At 44.3% G+C, this 21267-nt stretch overlaps 1 protein-coding gene across 5 annotated transcripts in view; it reads left to right on the forward strand.

Moving 5' to 3' along the window:
- Positions 1-410: 410 nt before the first annotated feature.
- BLVRA (biliverdin reductase A) overlaps positions 411-21267 on the forward strand; it is a 225404-nt gene continuing 204547 nt past the window's right edge. For 3 of the 5 annotated variants that reach the window (XR_008332940.1, XR_008332941.1, XM_053410050.1), the window contains exons 1-7: positions 1123-1316; positions 12130-12258; positions 13419-13545; positions 14151-14270; positions 15785-15882; positions 18435-18542; positions 18942-19113. Coding sequence is in view for 3 of the 5 variants with exons in the window: in XM_053410050.1 (XP_053266025.1) it covers positions 13427-13545; positions 14151-14270; positions 15785-15882; positions 18435-18542; positions 18942-19113 (617 nt within the window). In the remaining 2 variants the exon portion in view is untranslated. Of the gene's footprint in view, positions 527-1122; positions 1317-11769; positions 11894-12129; positions 12259-13418; positions 13546-14150; positions 14271-15784; positions 15883-18434; positions 18543-18941; positions 19114-21267 lie in introns of those variants that run through there. The other 2 variants (XM_053410053.1, XM_053410051.1) reach the window with 2 other exon arrangements.

Raw genomic sequence — 21267 nt, forward strand, 5'->3', positions numbered from 1 at the left:
TATGTATGTATACGAGTCGTGTGTGAGAGATTAACAGCATTTAGTTCCCAGTGAGGGCACAGCCAAGCTCGCCCAGCAGAACCGAAGCAGATCCGAGTTTACAAATATACTGAGGCGCCGCGGGACACGAAGGGCGGTATGCTAATTAAATATAAATAACACACGTCCCATTTTTCGCCTTTTAAAACAGTCTCTTCTAAAAACCGAGGGAGGCACAAACCTGGGGTGGAGAGACGCTGCTCCCCTGAGGGCCGAGAGAGGCGTCCTGGCCGAAGCCGCGCGGGAAAGGGGCGAGTCACGCTGCCCTCCGGGGCGCCGCCATCTTGAGGCTCCTCCCCGCCAAGGAGGAGCAGAGGCCGGCGGCGGCGGCGGCGGCTTCCTTGGCCCCCGGGGAGCGCGGGCGAAAGAGGGCCGGGCCGGGGCGAGGCCGGGGAAGCCGCCTGCGCCAGCGAGGAGGCCTCGGCCGCCCCGGAGCCGGGCAGCGCCGTGGGGCTTCGGAGGGAGCCTGCCCCCCTCGGCCTATGGGGTAACTTTGTCCAAGAATGAATTTGTTGCTTTCGTTTTTATTTCGAAAAAAACAAGCAGAGGCAGATCATTGTGGGGCCGCTTTTAAGGAGAGGCTGGTGCCGCTGTCATTGTCAGGACGTTTGAATAGCTCACGCAGAGAGTTACTTACTTTTATGCCAGCAGCAGCAGCAGCCTCGCTTCAGCAGGAGTTCGGTACGGAAAAGTGGGAGGCGTGCTTTGCATAATCCACTAGACCACAGCGACTCGTATATCTATCTGTGTATCCCATATATAGATAGATAGATAGAAAGATAGATATATTTGCATTGTGCATGCTTTGCCTTTGCATTATCCGGGTGAGAAAAGCGGGCACGTTCAGGGGACGGAGCGTGTCAGGAGAAGTTGCGCCCCAAAGGTGAACTTGCGTTGCAAGGAATTGCACATTGCATTGCCGGCTTCAGTTTCAGGCTGCCTTCGCCGGCGATTCCCACGGAAGGCCCTGCCCCGTGTTGGACACCGGGCACCAACCAGCGCCTGTCGGCCCTTCTTATCCCCGCCCCGCCGCTTCATTGCCAACCTTCCGCCCTGCCTTTTTCTTGCTATGCCCGCCTCTGGCCTCCGCCGGCCCCGAATTGCCAATTCGGGAGGCGGCGCCTTGTGGCAGCGGCAGGAGGGACCTTCCCTGGAGTTGTGCAAGCGGCTGTGAGCAGCGCCAGGAGGCCAAGCAGGTTTTGTGAGTGCACCCCACACAGGGGAGCTGGCAGTTGAGTTGTGTAAGCAGTATCTGCAGAAAGACAGAGGAGAGAAGGGTAAGCTCAACCACCCTTCTTTCTCATGTGGAATGAATTTTAAAAAGTGGGGAAGGAGGAGATAATGTTGCTTTGGGTCCATTGTTGATGGGACTCTGTGATGCCCCACCCGCTGGGATGGTGCCTAGGTGGGCGGTCATCCCTGCTAGCAAGTACCATATCCCTGTTGTTTTGGATTTTTCAGCTGCTGGTGGTAACTTTGGTTATTCTGAATGCTGGAAGGTTCAGGAAAGATAAAAGACAGTGCTTCCCCAAACAGGACAAAGGCAAACTGCAGAACTCCCTCCTGCAAGAAGCAGGGATGGCCATCAACCTGGATGGCTTTAAAAAAGAATGAGACAAATCCATGGAGAGAGGAGGGCTATCAGCAGTTACTGGTGAGGTGGCTCTGCTCTGCCTCCACAGTTAGAGCAGCAAGGCTTCCAAAAAGCAGTTGCTGGAAACCACTGGAGGGGAGAGATGCGCTGGGGCTCATGTTCTGCTCGCTGGTCTCCTGCAGGGATCTGCTTGGCCACTCGGAGAGCAAGATGTTGGACTAGAGGAGCCATTGGCTCTTCTTCTCTTCTTATGTCCCACCCATACTTCCCTCAAAGTGCTTACTGCTGTAATTTGGGGGGGGGGGCGCAAGTGGAATGTGAGAGGGCTTTTTGAGTATGCTGTGTTTTATTACAGTTGTTGAAATATGCCCTCTGAACAATTTAGAAAAGGACAAATGCTTTATGTTTATGTAAGCCAAATTTTAAAAGGGCAACAAGCCCTTAAAGTGGGAGTGGGGAGAGGGGAAGCAATGTGCAATGTTTAAGAGAAGCACCAAGTAAATTCCTTGCACATTTGAAGGGTGCACCTTGAGTAAATAAGGGGGGGGGAGAGAAGTAAGGTAAATAAAGGACACAAAAATGGTGCAAAGTGTGTCACTTTAGATATTAAGGTGAGTAAACTTTGTAACTTTGACGGGCTATCTACAACTTGGTTTTAAGAGGAGTTGAGCTCTCAAAAATTCAGTTGCAGATGCTGAATTATATCCTGTCGGTCAGGCATCCCTTCGGCCCTTCAGATGTTTTGGACTACAATTCCCATCATCCCTGACCACTGGTCCTGTTAGCTAGGGATCATGGGAGTTGTAGGCCAAAACATCTGGAAGGCCGCAAGTTGGGGGTGCCTGCTGTAGGTCATTTCAACCAAGTGTAAAATGGGGGTGACTTAAGCTCCAATTGCAGAGTTTAAGTCAAAATTCTGAGGTCCGATGAGAAGTATTCTGCAGGTATGAAAGGTTAGCTGCTGTTAAAGCAGTTCTAAAAGTGTGGAGCACAGTTTGAAGTAGATGCAGGTGTTTTTAATACAACAGATTTTCATGCTGAAAAGCCTTCTAGTGAAGAAATACAGGAATTAAGAAAGGTGAGCTATATCCTGCCCTCTGCTTCCAAGCTGTGAATGCCATTGCTTCTATAGATAAACCAGCACACACACATCACACACGAAAGGGAGGAACCTGTGGGTTTGCAAGAGAACAGTAAATTGTTAGGGGCAGACAAAAACCTAAATAGCCCCACTAAGAACTGAACAAGCAGAGGTACCCTTCCATGGAATGCTGATTGACAGTGTGGAACCAGGTGTAGGAATGGCATGGAGTGACTAGACTCCTGAGAAGCAGCATTGCATGCCAAAGCACCCAAGGCACAAAGTTCCCAGGAGAACAACAGGTTCAACTAGGCCACAACTTTATTGGTTACAGATGTGAGCGGTTTGGCTTAGGCATTGGGGTGAAGCCAAGCTATATCTTGACTCCTGCCCATCTGCAGAGAGTCCACTGAAGGGTCCACCAATAAGGGGTGCCCTATGACTTACATTAAATAGGGGGTCCCCGTAGGGGCTGTGACATGGCCCTAGCCCACGTCCAGACTTCAGACAGGATTCGCACCCTGGATCCCTTTAACAGGATACCCTTACTGAGGAGGGGCAGGCGAAGGCAGCAACCTCCCCTCCAACCAAACAAAGGTTTACCCAATGCCTAAACTTACCAAAGTTGTGACAGTTGCTACTAGGTAGTCAAAAACCAAATGGCCGGTGGAAAAAATTCCTACCCAGCCTCAACAAGATGGCGACCAACAATTGCCCATAGCAAGGTCATATGAGCAAAGCATGAAAAGAGGGTGGGTGGGTTGGGTGATTCGACGAAGGGGTGAGAAAGGGGGCCGGCCAGCTGTGCCGCGATTAAATTGCCCGTGGCCACACCCACCCTGCCAGCTGAATGGCTGGATCTGTCCCCCAGCAATGGTGACGCGGCTGGAGTGATGTGGGGGAGAGGCGGCGTCCCTCCGCCCGTTTGGCTGGGGAACTGTTGAGACCCGGCTGTCTGGCCACAATGCCTCCAACTGCGTAAAAGGTGAACCGACTTCCATACTGGAACACTGCAGGTCTCACTTACCTTTGTAGAAAAATCAGTCTGCAAGACTGTAATATGATCCAGAAACAGACTCCAGGGTGGGTCTGACTTGATTCTCAGAGGCTTGAGTTGCGTGATCTTTGCCTTCTCTCAGTCATGAGAATGATTGTCATTTGTTTGTTTGAGGGGAAATAAAACAGCTGCACTTGGTTGAAATTGTGATGTTGTCATCAAAACCTCCCCTCTATTCTTTACTCTGGGTGATCCAACTCCCATTTACAGGGTCCTGTGGGAATTGTTGTATGTTCATGTCAACGTGAAGGGTGTAAAAAGATGCACTGGTCAGGGGTTTCTGCAATACGCAAGCTTTCCTACCCTGTGTACATGGACAGATATATATGCGAGGTGCCAAATGGCTCCTTAAACCACGGTTGCAGCTGCCAAAACAGAATGTCTAGTTGCCGTTTGGGGACAAGACAGCTCTTAAGTCTTATTTTGCAAATGATTGACAGACTGTGATTAAGTCTCGGTTAAACATTTGGCTAGTTCAGATGACAACTTTGAGCTAGGTTAACAGCTTTGAGAACTTAAAGAAGACAAGTCACTTGATCTAGGAATAATCTACACACAGTATATATTGGCCTATTCCAACCTCTTTTTCTTAATGGTGACTGCTCCTGGTCAGGCTGCACAGAAAAAACATTTTTTGTTTCTGAAATTCATTTTGATTATGCAGATAAAATATAACTGATAGAATTTTACAGGATGTTGTATGAGTGTGTGAAAAGCATCCTGATCCATTGATCCCCAGGCATGAAGCTCCAGATGGTGGGGACGTCAGGTGCCATCCTGGCGCCCAGGCAAGTTCACTTGGACGCAAGTGGTTGCTAGCCAGGTGCAAAATGCTCCTGGTGCCTGGCTAATTTCAAACACTGCTTGGATTGCCATGTTTTTGTTTATAAGGATATAAGGAGAAGGGCTGGAAAAGATCTTTGGACATCAGTCAGCCCAGCTAATATTGGGCTATAGAAGGCATGACTTGGTATAAAGCAGATTCATCTATTTATTTCCCTTTCCCTACATGTGTCAGGAATCCCAGTGTGTTTGTCAGCAAGGAAACGAGGCACTCTTAGGGCCCTTCTGGCATTATGTTTGCACACCTGTTTTCTGACACTGGTCTTGGTATGTTTATTAGTAAAAGTAATGTGAGAACCAACACTCCGTCAGACTGCAGTTGCAGCAGCAGGGGTCAGAGTGACTCATGCTGCAACCTAACACCAAATAGTTTTTGGCCATCCTTTCCAAACTGCTCCCATGAACACATCCTTCAATTCATGGCGATGGTTGCTGTGTTTTCCAGCTCTGACATGAATTGCAGGACAGTCAAATTTTACCAGTGTTCCAGTGTACAAGTTTGTGGCTTAAGTCTGGCATTTTTAGTTGTGGGGTTGAATTCTGAAGTCCCTCAGATGGCAGAAGCTGGTGCTGGGAATATATAACTTAGAGAAAATGTCATTTGAGGGTCCACAGCTGAGGTATGCTTTGCAGGAGTGGAGCAGAACTCTGCCTGAGAGCCTCTAAATATGGACAATACTTCTATAGAAGGACAGTCAGATTGATTCAGGACAAGTTGTATCTGTTCATATAAAAGCATGCCCAGGGTTCCTTTTTTACTAAGTGTCTCTGCCAGGATCTGTGGCTCATAGTGGCATTGCATACAAATTGTATTTTGTGTGTGCAAGGGCTTTTTCCAGCCGGAACACTCCTGAATGCAGTTCTGGAGTGGCAACATTTTTTTCAGTGCTTTTTAAGGTAGTCTATGCGGCACACTCCCTAAAAAAAGCTCAACACTAGTGTGTGGCCTGCCAAGCATTTAAAAACAAACTCACTCTTGATCTTTAATCCCAAGCATCTAGCCTTCATGGATGTTTATAAAGAAACTGTTGCATTACTGTGATTTGTCCCTTGAAGGCAAATCATTCTAATACTGCAGAAAGGGGTTTAAACATTCGGTGTATTGTAACTATTTCACAGTTGTTATCTGAACAATTGGAGTTGGCAACGTGAAGGCTTTCAGTCATATCGGCTTCAAGTACAGCCCGCCCTGGAATCTTTTTAAATGACTCACAAGGTATAGCAGACAAGAACTCACCTTTTGTTGCACTGAAGATCATGTTCCAAAGATGCACCAGACTTGTCACCTATGAGGTCATAGTCACATTGTGGTCACATAGTCCATAGTTAAGGGGGAAAGGTTTTTTGTGACCAATGTAAGACACCCAAACTACCAAAATTAAGTGCATCTGATTTGTTCCTAGGATTATTATTTTTGTCAGATCACTAAATGAGAAAGCAAAACTCTCAGTACCATAAAGGGTAAGTAGCCTATTCCCTATTGGGGGGGGGCGGTCCTTCAACTAACTTTAGAAGAAGAAAAATAGAAAAGTTTTGTGTTATCTTGCATGTCATGCTTCTGGTTTCCCCCCTCACATGTAAAATGCCATTTAAAAGTTGCTAGAGAATGAAACTGTGGGAAGTTAAATTTAAAACAATTTAGAACAGATTAACTATTTATGGAAATGGGTCTGTAGATTAACATTTTCATGGAATTACCTAGCAACCATGATGGACCAAAATGGACAAGCAATGAAAAATTCAGATGGGTACAGAATTCAGCATCCTGGGGGTCAGTTTAGGCATTCAGCTGAATGAGGTGGTAAAACTTTGCTAAACCCTGGCACTTTAGGGGGCAGGTGGTGAAAATAGAAAGCAAGCATGTCAGGGAGAAGGGTTCCGTGTAACCACCCTAATCCCACAGGAGCATGGATCCCAGGGAGCTCTTTTCCCCTTCCTGTTAAAAACAGTAGACTTAAGGAAGTTCAACAGTGTGTAATTTTACTTTATATGGAACTGGGAGCAGATGGAAAATGAGGGGACTTAGGGTTAACTGAAAAATGGGTTTGTGGCAGGCAGGATCTGGGTTGGTAATGAATTAAGGGATGATCTAGGTAGGATTTTTATTTGAAGAAATGAATTAATGTAAGATCATTTATTTAGAAGTGATTGGTCATAATTAAAGGAAGGAGAAGTTATTCTGAGCTTGGGAATAGTGTAGCAAAATAAGAGTGTGTTTTTGGTATAATTGGCCCACCCCCCACATTTCCCCTTCCCCAGGGGTGGTGGAAAATCTTCCTTCGTCTTCCTACTCAGTTGCAGCTTCAAGTTTTCAGACTGAAAAAAGACTGAAGTTGCTTCTTGAACATTCAGCTTGCTGCAGCAGACTGCAACCGATCTCCAATTTAGACCTGTGTTATCTTTGTTGGCAACTCAGTGGTGGAAACTCCCATAAAGCTCCCATAGATCGCTCTCGCAAAAGAATTGTCTTTTGGTAGAATGAATGGCTACCAGATCCAGAGAACTACCATAAAACTATAGACTACACCACACCGTCATTCCCTAGTTTGAGAGAGGCTGGGCTTTTCCAAAACTATTCTGCGGAGAGAACTAATTATTAAAAACAACACAAACAAATGTGTGCATCTCAGCAGATATGTACGATAAGTGTTCATTGCATTTTTTAGAAGGGCTGCGGTTTTCTGCTGTAGCAGAAAGTAAAGTTGGAGGAACCCCAGAAGCTATTTTCTTCAGCATTAATTTAGTTCAGGCCTGAACTTGTATTTGAAACAAATATTCGTGAATTAAAGTTGGGGGATATGAAAGTTAACAGAGTAGCAGTCAAATATATAAATTTGTAGTGATCATAAGGCTTTTGAACGTTAACAAAACCAGCACGCATATGGAAATACACGAGGCAGTACTTGGGGATCTGAATGCAAAAGTTCAGCTAGGTTATCCAAGCTAAAGGTCACCACCCTTAGTTCCATGTTGAAAAGAAATGCCAGTTTAACTTGATTAGGTTCAAATCAGGGTTAGTTGAAATCATATTCCTAAACCATAAATTAATAACTATATTGGGGTACTTCCAGATTGCAAGCTTTAAGGAGACTTTGATGTGGATTAAAAAATATTATTCTACTCTCAGTTTCTAATACGTTTTGAAAAGATTGTATTGCTGATGCTAAAGCCAACAATTTAAATTAAGTTGTGTAGTGTTACTTAAGCCTCGTAAATACATCTGCAGAAGGTGCTAGCCCACAAATGCTTCCGAAAGGCACTGATGGTCTAAACATTTTAACAAGCAAGAGACCAGTATTTGGAAATCTTTGAAGTAGTTTTCACTTACTAAAAGCGAACAGTTAAATAGATGTTTTCAAAGCTGAACTTCTCAAGGGGATGAGTTCTTGTAAAAGCCCTGGTTACATATGCCAACTTTGCTCCTGGAAATATTATCTGGCTTATCTACTTGCAGATAATTTTTCTGCTTGTTTTTTTACACAGGAATCATGCATCCCCCCCACTCTTGTTCTGAAATAATACAACCCCAGATAGGTTACTGCAGTAATATCCTGTTTGCCAAATGGTCTGATGGGCTTAGTTATTCAGCCCTCTGGTTAAGCTTTTGCAGAGTATTGTGTGTTGGGAAAGGGTGCTAAGGGTGTCCATACTTTGAAGAATTATGTAAAGGAGAAAGCGTTGGCTACTGCTATTTTTATTCATTTTAAGTTTACTTTATCTTTTGCACTGGTCTTCCTCCAAGGTACTTATGACAGCATCCATGGCTGTACACACTCCGCAGTGTAATCCTGTGAAGTAGGTTAGGCTGAGACAGTGGGCTTGGTCCAAGGTCACCCAGTGAGCTTTTGAGGTCTAACTTTGAACCCAAGTTCCCCAGCTCCTATCTTCTCCCAAATACATGGCAAGATTGCACCTGCCAACACCCCCCAAATTAGCAGGCCGATCTCTGAATGTTCTTCTGTATGCGGATGACGCCACACTTCTTGCCAGATCCCCTATTGGACTGAGGAGAATATTGCAAGCTCTACATGAATACTGTGATCAGCATGAGCTCCAACCCAACTATGCTAAGACCAAGATCATGGTCTTCTCTGCCCGACCGAGACTCCATCGATGGTCGATGAACGGGATCCCCCTAGAACAGGTTAACTGCTTTAAAAATCTGGGACAAGTAATACGGTCAAATAGGTCTTTTCTGGCCCATAGAGACTATATAACAACTAATGCATCTAAAGCAGCCATCCAGATTAGATCTCTATATGCTAAGAATCAGGCTCAATCAGTGAAGATAGCTTTGAGACTCTTTCAAATGAAAGTCCTCCCCCTTCTTTTGGTGGGCATCTCTTTAGGCTCCCGTAGGGATTTTTTGAAACTGGATTCTATCCAAACGCAATTCCTTAGAGCCATCCTTAGGATTCCCCCCTCGGTAGCGGGTGCAGTTATGAGATTAGAGGTCGGCTGGCAAGCTCTACGGTATGTGGCCTTGAAGACGAAGCTCTGGCTATGGCTCAAGCTTTGTTTTAAACCAGTGGGTATTGCCCCCTTGATATTGAGGGACGATTTCCAATCATCGTGGGAAAGGGAGGTCATTAACGAGGTTCAATCCTGTGGATTGTCTCACCTTTACTTTGAGTCTATGACGTACAATCAAGCTAGAGCTGTGATCTCCCGGAGACTGAGTGACATTGCCAGACAAGAGGACATAGCCCTGGTCAAACCAGGGATGTTTCTAGGGGACCAGATTTATCGGACCATACCAGCCCCCTACCTTGCAGAAATCCACTATGTTGAATACCACAGACTTCTTACAGCGGCTAGATGAAATGTCCTTGACTCTGCGATATTGTGGGGAAGGTACAGGGGAGTACCATACGCCCAGAGAACCTGTCATTGTGCCATGGGTGTGGTTGAGTCCACCGAACACATTCTCTTGACTTGCCCTTCTTATGCAGAGCTTAGACAAAATTTTATAGACCCACACCTATGTCAATTTAGCTTCCTACCCGGAGAAAACCAGGTTTTACACTTGCTGAATAATGTCACTAGAGCTATACCTTCCTTGGTGGCCAAATTTCTTTTTTTAGCTTTTAAGCATCGCAAGACTATAATTGACTGTATTGATATGGGGCTATCTGTTTAGCCCATTTTAGTGTTGGCTAAGTTCTAAAATCTTCCTGGATGTTTTAACTGTGTATTGACAAATGTACTTTTTTCTGACTGACGGTCAAATAAAAGGTTGATGATGACCTGCCAACATTTCCTTCTCTTTGCACCTAAGAAAGAGGCCCTGACCTCCATTGCATCTGGTCACCCAGCCTATGAACATGGGTTAGGGACAGGGAATCTGTGGCCATCCAGATGTTGATGGCTTCCAGCTCCTGTCATCTGCAACTGAAGAGGCCAGTAGTCAGGGATTATGGAAGTTGTAGTTCAGCAACATCTTGAGGGCTACAGGTTCCCCACCCATAGGTGAACAGGATGGAATGGGGAGCAAAATACAGCGGTTGATGGCCAAGACCACATCATGTAGAATTCTATCAGTTATATTTTAGCTGCACAATCTGACTGAATTTCAGGAACCAAAATGCTTTTTCTGTGCAGCCTGAGCAGAAGCCATGAACAATGTTATACTTACTGTTGTAGCTTGTCTTCGCTTACCACACCCCACTGCCCTGCTCAGAGTTGTGTAGAATATTCTTATGTTATGAATGGTCTGTGTCACCATTAAAAAAAGAGAAAGGAATAGGCCAGTGGTCTGTCCCTGTATGAAGTGACTTCTCTTCTTTAAGTTCTCAGAGTTATTATCCCAGCTCAACTATCCGGATATTTAACTTTGTGCATGCCTTTTTAATTTAATGTTACAATGGTGTTGTAGGGGATGCTGACTTGCCACCAGCCCTGGATTCAACTGCTGCTCCTGTTGGCTTCTACACTTTGGAATGGGGGGGAGCCATTTTGTCAAAACAGCTTCTTGGGCTGGCCTGTATAGGAGAGAGGGCTGGACTTTGTCCATTTCCAACAGAGATAGTTTTCAGGAAGTTTCTTTATTTATCTATACAGAACCTGGATGAATAGCCCTGTGGTTGGAGGTATTGGAGTGAGGGAGAGAAAGGAAAGGGCAACATACAGCAGTCTTCATGTTGTGTCCTTCATATACATCAAAAGCAAGTTCCATTGGTTTCAGTGGGGCTTAATTAGGGGCTGTTTCCAACAGCATTTCTTCCTTGATGCATTGATGAATTTTCACAGCATCTCCTCTCCACCAGGACCTCAGGATGGAAAGTACCGTAACTGCTCCACCCTGTCTCCAAAATGACCTGTGCAATATAAACACAGCTAAGTGGCATTGAGAAATATGAATGCTTGTTCCCTCATCAGCCTGGGGCCTAGATATTTAAAAAGTGGTTTCTTTGTTTTGTTTTGTATTACAGGGAAGGACAGTAACAGTTTTACAATGTCCTTTCTTGTGTTTTATATAAGCCAACAAGTGAGAAGTTTTTGCCTAAATAGCTATTTGAGATTGCAAGGGTTCCCTCTGGTGGCATTTTGGATTAAGATGTAGAACATTTGCTATCATAGCCTCCAGGAATCCAGGCAAGCATTGCTCATCTAATTTTTATTTTCGAAAGGGGAAGGGTTGTTCTGGCAAGACATCCTCAATGTTCCACTTGAACCTGGAATAGGGGAGAACACTTCTTGCTTCCTCTGACCTTGGGGTGCTCAGTGCCAAAAATGATGCTGGCCCCCACCCCAAGAACACTGCCTGCCCCCAAAGGCACTGTCTTCTGTGCACTGTTGAAGTGCCCAGTCTGATGCGTGCAATAGTAGCCTAGACTCTCTCCAAAATGTTGTGTTATTGGTTGGAATAAAAACAAATAGCAATTTACCAGAGGACCAGAATTCAAGAGCTTAAAAGAAAAAGTGGGATAGGTTTTTTGTTGGCATGAAAAAGCTATTTTTTAAAAAGGGGAGAGGAAATTGGGCATCCCCCCTGGAAGAGGGCAACATTTCTAGTTTCAATTTGATCCAGGAATGCTCCTTCGCTACTCCTCTTTGACCCCTGTTCCTGTTTTTGATAGATAACTTGTGGTTGGTCTCGCCCTCATGCTTATCTTGAGCAGTCAAAAGTGCATATGCCTTATCTCTGTTATACAGAAAAGGCAGAAAGAAGTAGTGAATTCTTTGCAAAGCTGAGGCGTCGTCCTAAATGCTGCTACCTGCATCCTCTGGTGTTCTTTTTGCGCAGACCCAGGTGAAGGACTTTACTCCCCCTCCCCAGGTATGTACCCAGTTCCATCCCTGGCTTCTGACTGCTTCCCTCCTGGCTGCCCTCTCTCCTCCTGCCATTTGCTGCTGGGTTGGCTGAACAGCTGGAATGTTACAGAGGGCAAGTGCAGGCAATGATGACGGGAATTGAAGCTCTTCATATTGTGTGAGCAGCTGCCCATCTCACAGCCCTTTTCATTCCACATTTGCACCTGATGTTGTACCCAAAGCAATCTTCTGTCTTGGCAGAACAATCCAGGCAACAGGAAGACCAACTGAGGAAGTGAAGAGCACAGAGAGCCATTGATACATGTCTGCTTGAGGAGGCAACTGGCAAATTAAACTGAAAAGAAGTTGTCTTATTGGTTGACGTTACAAGTAAGTTGTTGGAAAGGGAAGGCTTCCTAAATTATAAGGGGAAATGTACTTTGTAGGCCTTGCTAATGGAACAGGATTGAGAGTCTGTGAGAGCAGGGCTGGCCCATCCATGGGGCAAGGTGAGGCAACTGCCTCGGGTGGCAGGATCCACAGGGGAAGCAGATCTGGTCTCCAGGGAATGCATTGCCCACCACTGCAGTAGTAACAGCAGCTGCCGAGCATTCCTCGGAGGCTGGATCTGCCAGCTCCTCAGCCCCCACCCCAGGCCTCCCCCACAGAGGCCTCTTAGCACATAGACAGTGCTGCTGGTCTCTTCCCACCCCTAGGGAAGAAATGGTGGGGGAAGCCCCATGGGTCTACATCTGCCCAGCATGTTCCCGAGTGGACCTCTTCCTTCCCCCACGACAATCTCTGATTCCCAGCTCAGCCATTGAGTAAGGTTGATTCGATCCCCCCCCCCTTGTTCCTGATGCAGATCTTCACTCACCCCTTCTTACCTGGTGGGGGGGCACCATTTTGTGGTTTGCCTTAGGTGTCAAAATGTCTTGGGCCAGCTTTTAATCTAAGAGAACATAGTGGGCACAATCCTGCTATAATCAAAACATTTAACTGAGGAAACAGTGCTAAACACCCTTACTGGAAGGCAAGCCTCTGGCCAGTGGCATGTCTTTTGTCCCTTGACGCTGGCATCCCAGGGCAGCTGTCAGTTGGCGCAGAAGGATCGCCCTGGCAGGGAGAGGCAAAGCAGCAATCCCCTTCTCTGGCCAACGGTTATGTATCTGACGTTTAAAGTTGTTTATTATTATTATTATTATTATTATTATTATTATTATTATTATTAATTAATGCATCACTTACACAAGAGTCTCTTGGCAATTTGCCATTAAACAAAAAACATGCCGGTATTACAATGCTGTTTTTAAAAAATGCATAAATTAAACATCACAATCTAACGTCCAGCTCTTGTAGCCATAGATTTGTTGTCCCTCTGTGCACTTTCAGTATTGAAGCATCCTGTGCAATTAACTTTGCTAGGGTTGAAAGAATGCAGCTCTTTAAACAATTAGACCATCTGTATAGGAAACGCTAGCAGCAATTCTGTGATAGCGTAAAGGATAATGGGGTAACCTTTCTTCTTCTCCCCCCCCCCTTTCATGAAGGTTTTACCATGTTTGGGACTGTGGTCGTTGGGATTGGGATTGCAGGATCTGTGCGGATCAGGGACTTGCTGAATCCTTTGCCTTCCAGTCCTGCTGAGCATCTCAGACTGTTGGGCTTTGTGTCTAGGTGAGAGGCTTCATTATGTGGCTTAAGAAAAAGATTCTAATGAGACTAATTTATACCTTGTAAAAACAATTATGCTTGATGGCACCTTGAAGCTAACTTTTGATAAGTTTTTCCCCCCCCGAAAAATGGGCATGATGTCTCATAGGTAATAACCTACTTCTTCAAATGCTGAGCAGGAACTTAATATTCTAATGAGCATGGATCCCAAGATTTAGAGCGCTGTACACCTCAAGTTGTCCCCCACTGAGGCTCTTTTCAGTATTCCCTTTTTGTCAGAGGTAAAATGAGTGATAACTGGAGAGAATGCCTTTTTGGTTGTGGTGCCCCATTTACTTATCTGGTTCCAACACTGTTTTCTTTCAAGCACCAGATGAAAACATCTTAATTCTATCATCTTTTAAAGTTTCTGGCATTTTAAAATATTCCCCGTGGTACTGGATTATCTATCATCGGTTTTTATTATGCTTTTTTATTATTGTTGTGACATTTTAATTGAGTAAAAAGCTCCAAAAGCAATTTTGTTGCTTCCTTCTGCACTTTTGTGCCACATAAGTGCTGTTCATGGTAGGTATGTTCTCATTCATTTTTGTTTCTGCTAAAACTAGGAGACCTCTAGGTGATGTTCAGAAAGTCAAGCAGATAAGTCTACAAGAAGCTGTGGACAGCAAGGAGGTCGCTGCTGCCATCGTCTGTACAGATAACCAGAACCACAGTGAGACTGTCAGGTATTGCCTTCCCAATTCTCTAGTATAAAAACAACGTTAGAATGTCGGTTCTCCGTTATTCCAGAGAGTATGTTGACCAGAATGACTTTCAGCAAAACTCTCACTTTACAGTTGCTATTTAGGCATTATCCTTCTCATCAGTTGATGATGGTTCATTTCATGCGAGTTTAAACAGTACGTTTTCTTACCTTCCAAAAACATGGGTGGGATAGGAACATAGGAAACAGCCTTACACCAGGTTAGACCATTGGTCTATCAAGCTCAGCTTTGTCCACACTGACCGGCAATGGCTCTTCAGAATTTCAGACAGAAAACATCAAGAAGAACTTTATGGCGGTAAGAGCCATTTGACAGTGGGTTTTTAAGTAGAGGTTGGATGGCCATCTGCCAGGGATGCTTTAGCCTAAGGTTCCTGCATTGCAGGGAGTTGCTCTCGGTGACTCTTGGGAACCCTTCCAACTCTACAATACGACGATTCTCTTCCCAGCTCTTCCTGGAGACGTCAGGGATTGAACTTGGGAACTTCTGCATGCAAGGCAGCTGCTCTGGCACTGCTCTCTGGCTTCCCCCGAGCCTTGGCTCTTTCCTGGTCGCCACTGAATGTGTGTGTTTCATCTAGAAAGGCAACAATATAAATGCGCAGTTTATGTGAAGTGCTTGTATGGATGCTAGAATGTAAAAAGGTATGGAGAAAATTGTCCTTAGCACCTAGAAATGCTTCTGATATCCAGGAAAGCTTGCGTCAAATTGGAAACTAGTTTGACTTTGGCTGCAGCTGTAATGGCTGCACCAAAAGAACAGTGAGAATTGTAGTTTGCACGGCTGCTGGGCAGGTGGGTTTGATTTAAAACACTAATCAGTAAGACTTGATTTAAATCATTTTTTTACAGAAAGACTCATTCTTGCTGGTATAATCTTAATATTTACAACCAGATGAAGGTTTCATTTTTGGAATAATAAATTTTCAGAGTAGTTTTTACAGTTATATTAAAAATGACTGATTTGGTTATACTATTAGAAATACATAGACAGATAATTATGAAATTAGTTAACTGTTTATATTTGGAAACTTTTCTGCTGTACTTTATTGGAAAGAGAAAAATAATTTCCTTAAAAACAATTTAAACAATTTATTTAACTAAAACAATAACATTATAGCATATGTATCCATGTTTGTTAACTGATGTGGTTAAACATTTTTTTAAAAAACAACAACCATAGACTGAGTTTTAGCACACATGAAAAACTTACAACAAATCCTTATTTCCTGATTATATCCTTATTATAGCCTTTGGACTATAATGTAACTTAAATAGAAAACTATCATTAGAAAGATTTTTCCTCCAAAAGCATTTTATTTTAAAATTTAGATTTTTAAAAATTATTTTTTAAATCATTTATTTTTATCCACCCTGTTGCTGGGAATAATTTGGAAAACACCTAGGAAAGGTGCTCTGAGCTTCTGAAAGTGCAAGATGCATAAGTGTAACGCATATCGTTTTCTCCTTTGTAAGGACGTTCCTGGAGGCTGGGAAACATGTCCTTGTTGAGTACCCTTTGGCGCTGTCTGCAAAGGAGGCACATGAGCTGTGGGAGTTGGCAGAGCAGAAAGGTATTATGCAAAACCAAGGCTGTGCTTGCTTAAAACAGTGTGTGGCACCATGGCTCTGCTCCTTTGTAATTTAAAGTGTGTGTCGCAGGGCAGCACAGTTGCAGAGGTTCCTGTTCTGTATGGATAGTTATGCAGAAAGAAGAATTTGACATGTACTGCTTCTTCTACTACTGCAGCATCACAATGGGAGAAATTATATATGTCAAAGTTCTCCTTCTAAACTATTAGAGACAAAGGAACTCTGCCCTGGTCCCTCCAAATTAACAGAATGGGGTGGGGGGGACATCTCAGATGAGGAACAGGTGTGATACAAAATGGAAAATTATGGAACACTGTGCTGCAAGAAGTTTGTGCTCTTGGACAGAGACAACCACTTTACTGCTTCAATTTCTAAGAAAGGTATAAAGTATGTGTCCCCTGGAGTCCAACCCTACCATTAGGCAAAATGAGGCAACTGCCTCAGGCAACAGACGTTGAGAGGCAATGGCAGCACCTCTCTCAACGTTTCTTCAGTGCTCCCTTCTGTTGGAGAATTTACTACTACTACTACTACTACTACTACCACTACTACTGTACTACTACTACTAACAACAACAACAATAATAATGACTGGGTTTCCCCAGTCATTCTGGGAGGCTTCCAACATATATAAAAACATAATAAAACATTACACATCAAAAGGCTTCCCTATGCAGGACTGCCTTCAGATGTCTTCTAAAAGTTGTGTACTTCTTTATCTCCTTGACATCTGATGTGAGGTCATTCCTCAGGGTGGCTTCCACTACCAAGAAGGCCCTCTGCCTGGTTCCCTGTAGCTTCACTTCTCACAATGAGGGAACCGCCAGAAGGGCCTCTGTGCTGAATCTCAGTTTCTGGGCTGAACGATGGAGGTGGAGATGCTCCTTCAGGTATATAGCGATGAGGCCATTTAGGGCTTTAAAGGTCAGCACCAACAGTTCGAATTGTGCTCAGAAATGTACTGGGAGCCAATCTAGGTCTTTCAGAACGGTGGTATATGGTCCCAGCAGCCACTCCCAGTCACCAGTCTGGCAGCTGCATTCTGGATTAGTTGTACTTTCTGAGTCACCTTCAAAGGTAGATCAAGCAGTAGTCCAAGCATGAGATAACCAACACATGTACCACTCTGGTGAGACACTGTGCAGGCAGGTAGGGTCTCAGTCGATGTACCAGATGGAGCTGGTAGACAGCCGCCCTGGACCTGCGCCTCCATAGACAGCTGTGAGTCCAAAATGGCTCCCAGGCTGTGTGCACCTGGTCCTTCAGGGGCACAGTTACTGCATTCAGGATGACAAAGTACCTCACACCTGCCCACCCCCCACCCCCTGTTCCCCAGAAACAGTATTTCTGTCTTGCCAGGATTCAACCTAAATCTGTTAGCTGCCATCCATCCTTCAATGGCCTTCAAGACGTTCACTGGTTCCGATTTAAATGAGAAGTAGAGCTGAGTATCATCCACATACCGGTGAACACCCAGTCCGAATCCCCTGATGACCACACCTACCGGCTTCATATAAGATATTCAAGATAATTTATTATTTATACCCCACCCATCTGGCTGGGTTTCCCCAGCCACTCTGGGTGGCTCCCAATCAAATATTAAAAACACAATATAGATGTTGACAAGTTTTGTGCACCACATGGCCTGTCCTGACCACCCCCCTCAAAAAAACTAGCCTTCTGCAACAGAGGATGCTGTCCCATTGCAGTAAGGTACTGCATGTGGAATTTGGAGGAGGGGGTGTAGCACCACCTTGTGCTTCATATAAGGCTGCAAAATGTCTTGGGTTGCCCCTGATTTCACCTTTCCTAGGAAAAAAAGAAGGGGGAAGTTCCTTAGTTCATTCTCTTTTGTTACTGTTTTATATTATTTATTAAATTTGTATAGCACCCTTCATCTGAAGATCATAAGTCTTTTAAAAAGTGAAAAGCAGATGTAGCAATACAGATAGTGCAGTGTGGAAGCACATTGTATTTTGGAGCAAGTCTGCACAACGTCTGACCCACCAACCATCTAAATTGTGTTCAAAAACAGGGACGTTTTGCAGCACCTGATGGGGTACAGTAAATGGCTGATAAGCTGCTTGGCACAGAGTGTCACAGGGTGCCCAGGCCTGCTCTGTACCTTCAGGGAAGGTAATTTCATTCTCATGTATATATACCCCACCTTTTTACCTGATGGGGGAAATAGTTGCTTAATTGTTTTTTCTATCTTTTTAGCCATTTTTATTTTTATTTGTAGGATGCCTTAAGTCCTGCTAGGGAAAAAGGCAGGGTATGTATGTACAAACAAACAAACAAACAAATAGTGCAGCCAAGAAATGGAATGCGTAGCTACTTCCTTGGTGTAGGGTTCCCAGCTAAATTACTCAAGGGGAGATTTTATGACTTTACTAGCTATGTGGTAAGAAGGTGCTCCAGGCGCATAGCTTCTCTCACACTCTTGTAGAAGACTGGGCACTGACAACCATGCATTTGAACCTGATGCCATTCCCAATTGTTGATCATTAAATCTGCATTTGTCTCCATGGCAGGCAAAATCCTCCACGTGGAACATATTGAACTCCTGACTGAGGAGTACAAGCAGCTGAAGAAAGAGGTGGCAGGGAAGGAGCTTGTGAAGGGAACCTTGCACTTCACAGGTCAGTTGTTGGAGACTGTCTAATTGAATGCAGTCTGACCTGCTTTGCAGCAGCCGGTGCTTCAGACGTCATCAACCCACCCATTTCTGGAAGGAATAAACGTGGACCAGGCCTAGATTCTTAGCCAGTTTAACCAAAGATTCTAGGCCTACCTCTTTGCTGGCTGCACTGGTTTTTCTATTTACAAGTATTATTTATTGTAAGAGAGCTTTAAAAATGTGGTTCTGTCCAGCCCCCAGCTGCAGTTTGGACTGGCGCAGTCCATTCTACTGTCCGTTGTACAAACAGACCTGGTCTTTGAAATTATTCTGTCTATTTGATAGTATAGCGAGTCCACCCATAGGTAGAATAGTTCTTTTTCCAGCCATGTGTTCAAAGTCCTCTTTCTCATTTCTAAAGGTGGTGCATTGGATGAAGAACGCTCAGGGTTCCCAGCTTTTAGTGGGATTGCTCGCCTGACTTGGCTAGTTGATCTTTTTGGGGACCTCACTGTTGTCTCTGCCACGAGGGAAGAGCAGAAAGAGAGAAATTACTCCAGAATGACTGCACAGTTTCAGACTGCAAAAAATAGGTTGGTATAATTGAATTATAGAAAATGTTGATTAACCAGAATAATATTTCTCCTGCTGGCTTACTAGGGTCACATGTGGCACTGTGGGTACCAACATCCCTCAACCAAAATAATCTCTGCTCAGGCAATCTAAATTTTGCACCAAGAAAAGGATGAGGCAGGAGCAAATTAGCTGTGAGCATCTCTCTAGCAGCTCATATGCTTGGGTATAGCTATGGCATAATTTGGCTTTGTGCAATGTGCAAACCAGACCAATATCTGTTTAATTTACAAACCACCTTTGCATATGCTCAAGGTAGTGTACAACAAAACAAAACCATAATATTGAAATGAACACAATAAACAATTTACACTTTCAATCTATAATACTGCCCTAGTCTCAATAATAATAATTAATAATAATAATAATCATTTATTATTTATACCCCGCCCATCTGGCTGGGTTTCCCCAGCCACTCTGGGCAGCTTCCAACTGAATATTAAAAACAATACAGCATTAGACATTAAAAACGTCCCTAAAGAGGGCTGCCTTCAGTTGTCTTTTAAAAGTAAAATAGTTGTTTATTGCCTTGACATCTGCTTGACATCAATAAATTATTTCCTCTGCATCTGTGACATAGGGCATGACCACAATTGGACAGGCATTTGCTGGGAATCCTGAAATGGTTTTGCTTTGATATCCTGGATGAAATTGATATTTTCAGAACTGGAACCAATTATTGTAATTGCTCCTACAAGTCGAATTTGTCATTGTCTTCCTACTTTTCTAGGTAGCATGTGGCCTGGTTTGTTACCTGCGCTGTCATCCACCTTTGTTCTACTAGGCTTATCACATGTTGTGTGCACCTCTGCCATGTGTATCCCAGTAGCTTTTGTCTTTGGTGTAGTCATTCGTCTAAGATTAATCTGCTGGGAATGGTAGCCATTGCATAACAGTCTAACGATGTTGTTTGCTAGCATCATATCCTAGCTCCACTGGCAAAAAACTCCCATGGAGCTGGAGCCAAGGTCTCTCTCCAAAAAGGTCACTTAAACTGCCCGTGGCTAAGCAGCAGCATGGCTCCCCAAAAAGTAAGCCCTTTATCAAACAGCATATGTGGAGTTTGTAACTCTGAGCAGACAGTGTTTAACTTCTGAAAAAGAGCACGACTGATTCCGGTCCACTTGAAGATAATGCTATCTCTATTCAGGACTCTGAACAGTGCTAGACTTGGAGTCCTTTTTCTGTCTGTATGTCCTGGGCCAGGGCTGTAAGCAGCCCAGCGCCGCCACCCCCATTCTGTCTGAAAGAAAAACAAAGGGGAAGCGACAAAAGGCATTCTCCCTCAGAAGATGTAACAAGGAGGGCCTGCACACTTGTTTTCTGCAAATGGCCAAACAGATGATGCAAGGAGAGTCCAGGTCTTCCATCAATATTTGTGGCAGCAAAACAGAGTTAGCAACTATGCTGACTGGTTGAAAAGCTGCCACTGCTAGGGTTTGGTTTCACTGAGTATTTGGACAGCTGTTTACACAGAGCCGTCAGTATTAAATCTTGTTACTTGTTCTGTCATCTATTATAGAAGAGTGGAACCTGCAACAAAACGTTGCAGTTTATCCTCACCTCCTTGTAGGAGTGCTCTTGTTCAGGATTCCTGCCAGCCATTTCATTTCATACAAAACATTTCAGGTCCACACATTTCCTTGTTTTTCTTTTCCAGCTGACAGTGAATATTGTTTGGCTCTTGAGCACATTCATTTTTCAGTGGACGTGTTTGTGTGTGTTTAATGTTTGTTCTCTTTTAGTTTGGCAAGACATGAGATTTCCCTAAGCATGCTAATACCTTCCTCTTAGTGGCCCCATTTGGCCTACAATCCTGTTGCCACTTGCTACCTGAGATCACTATTAGGAGGGGCAACTAGCCTGTGGAGCCCGGCCTCGGATGTCCAGGATTTAACCAGCGAACATAACGTCTGGGGCGAATTCTGGAAAAATGTCCAGGATTTTGAGGCTGATTACCTAAAAAAAGTTCAACAACTTTGAATTTCATTTACTAAAAAATGCTCAACAACTTTTGTGTCCTGAATTTTACTTCTAGAAATATGACAGCCCTAGGTATAGCAGCGCAGAAATGAGTTACAATCAAGCTTCTCTCATTTGGGGAATGAAACTTC

Source organism: Podarcis raffonei, chromosome 12, assembly GCF_027172205.1.
Source record: "Podarcis raffonei isolate rPodRaf1 chromosome 12, rPodRaf1.pri, whole genome shotgun sequence".
NCBI classification, from domain to species: domain Eukaryota; kingdom Metazoa; phylum Chordata; class Lepidosauria; order Squamata; family Lacertidae; genus Podarcis; species Podarcis raffonei.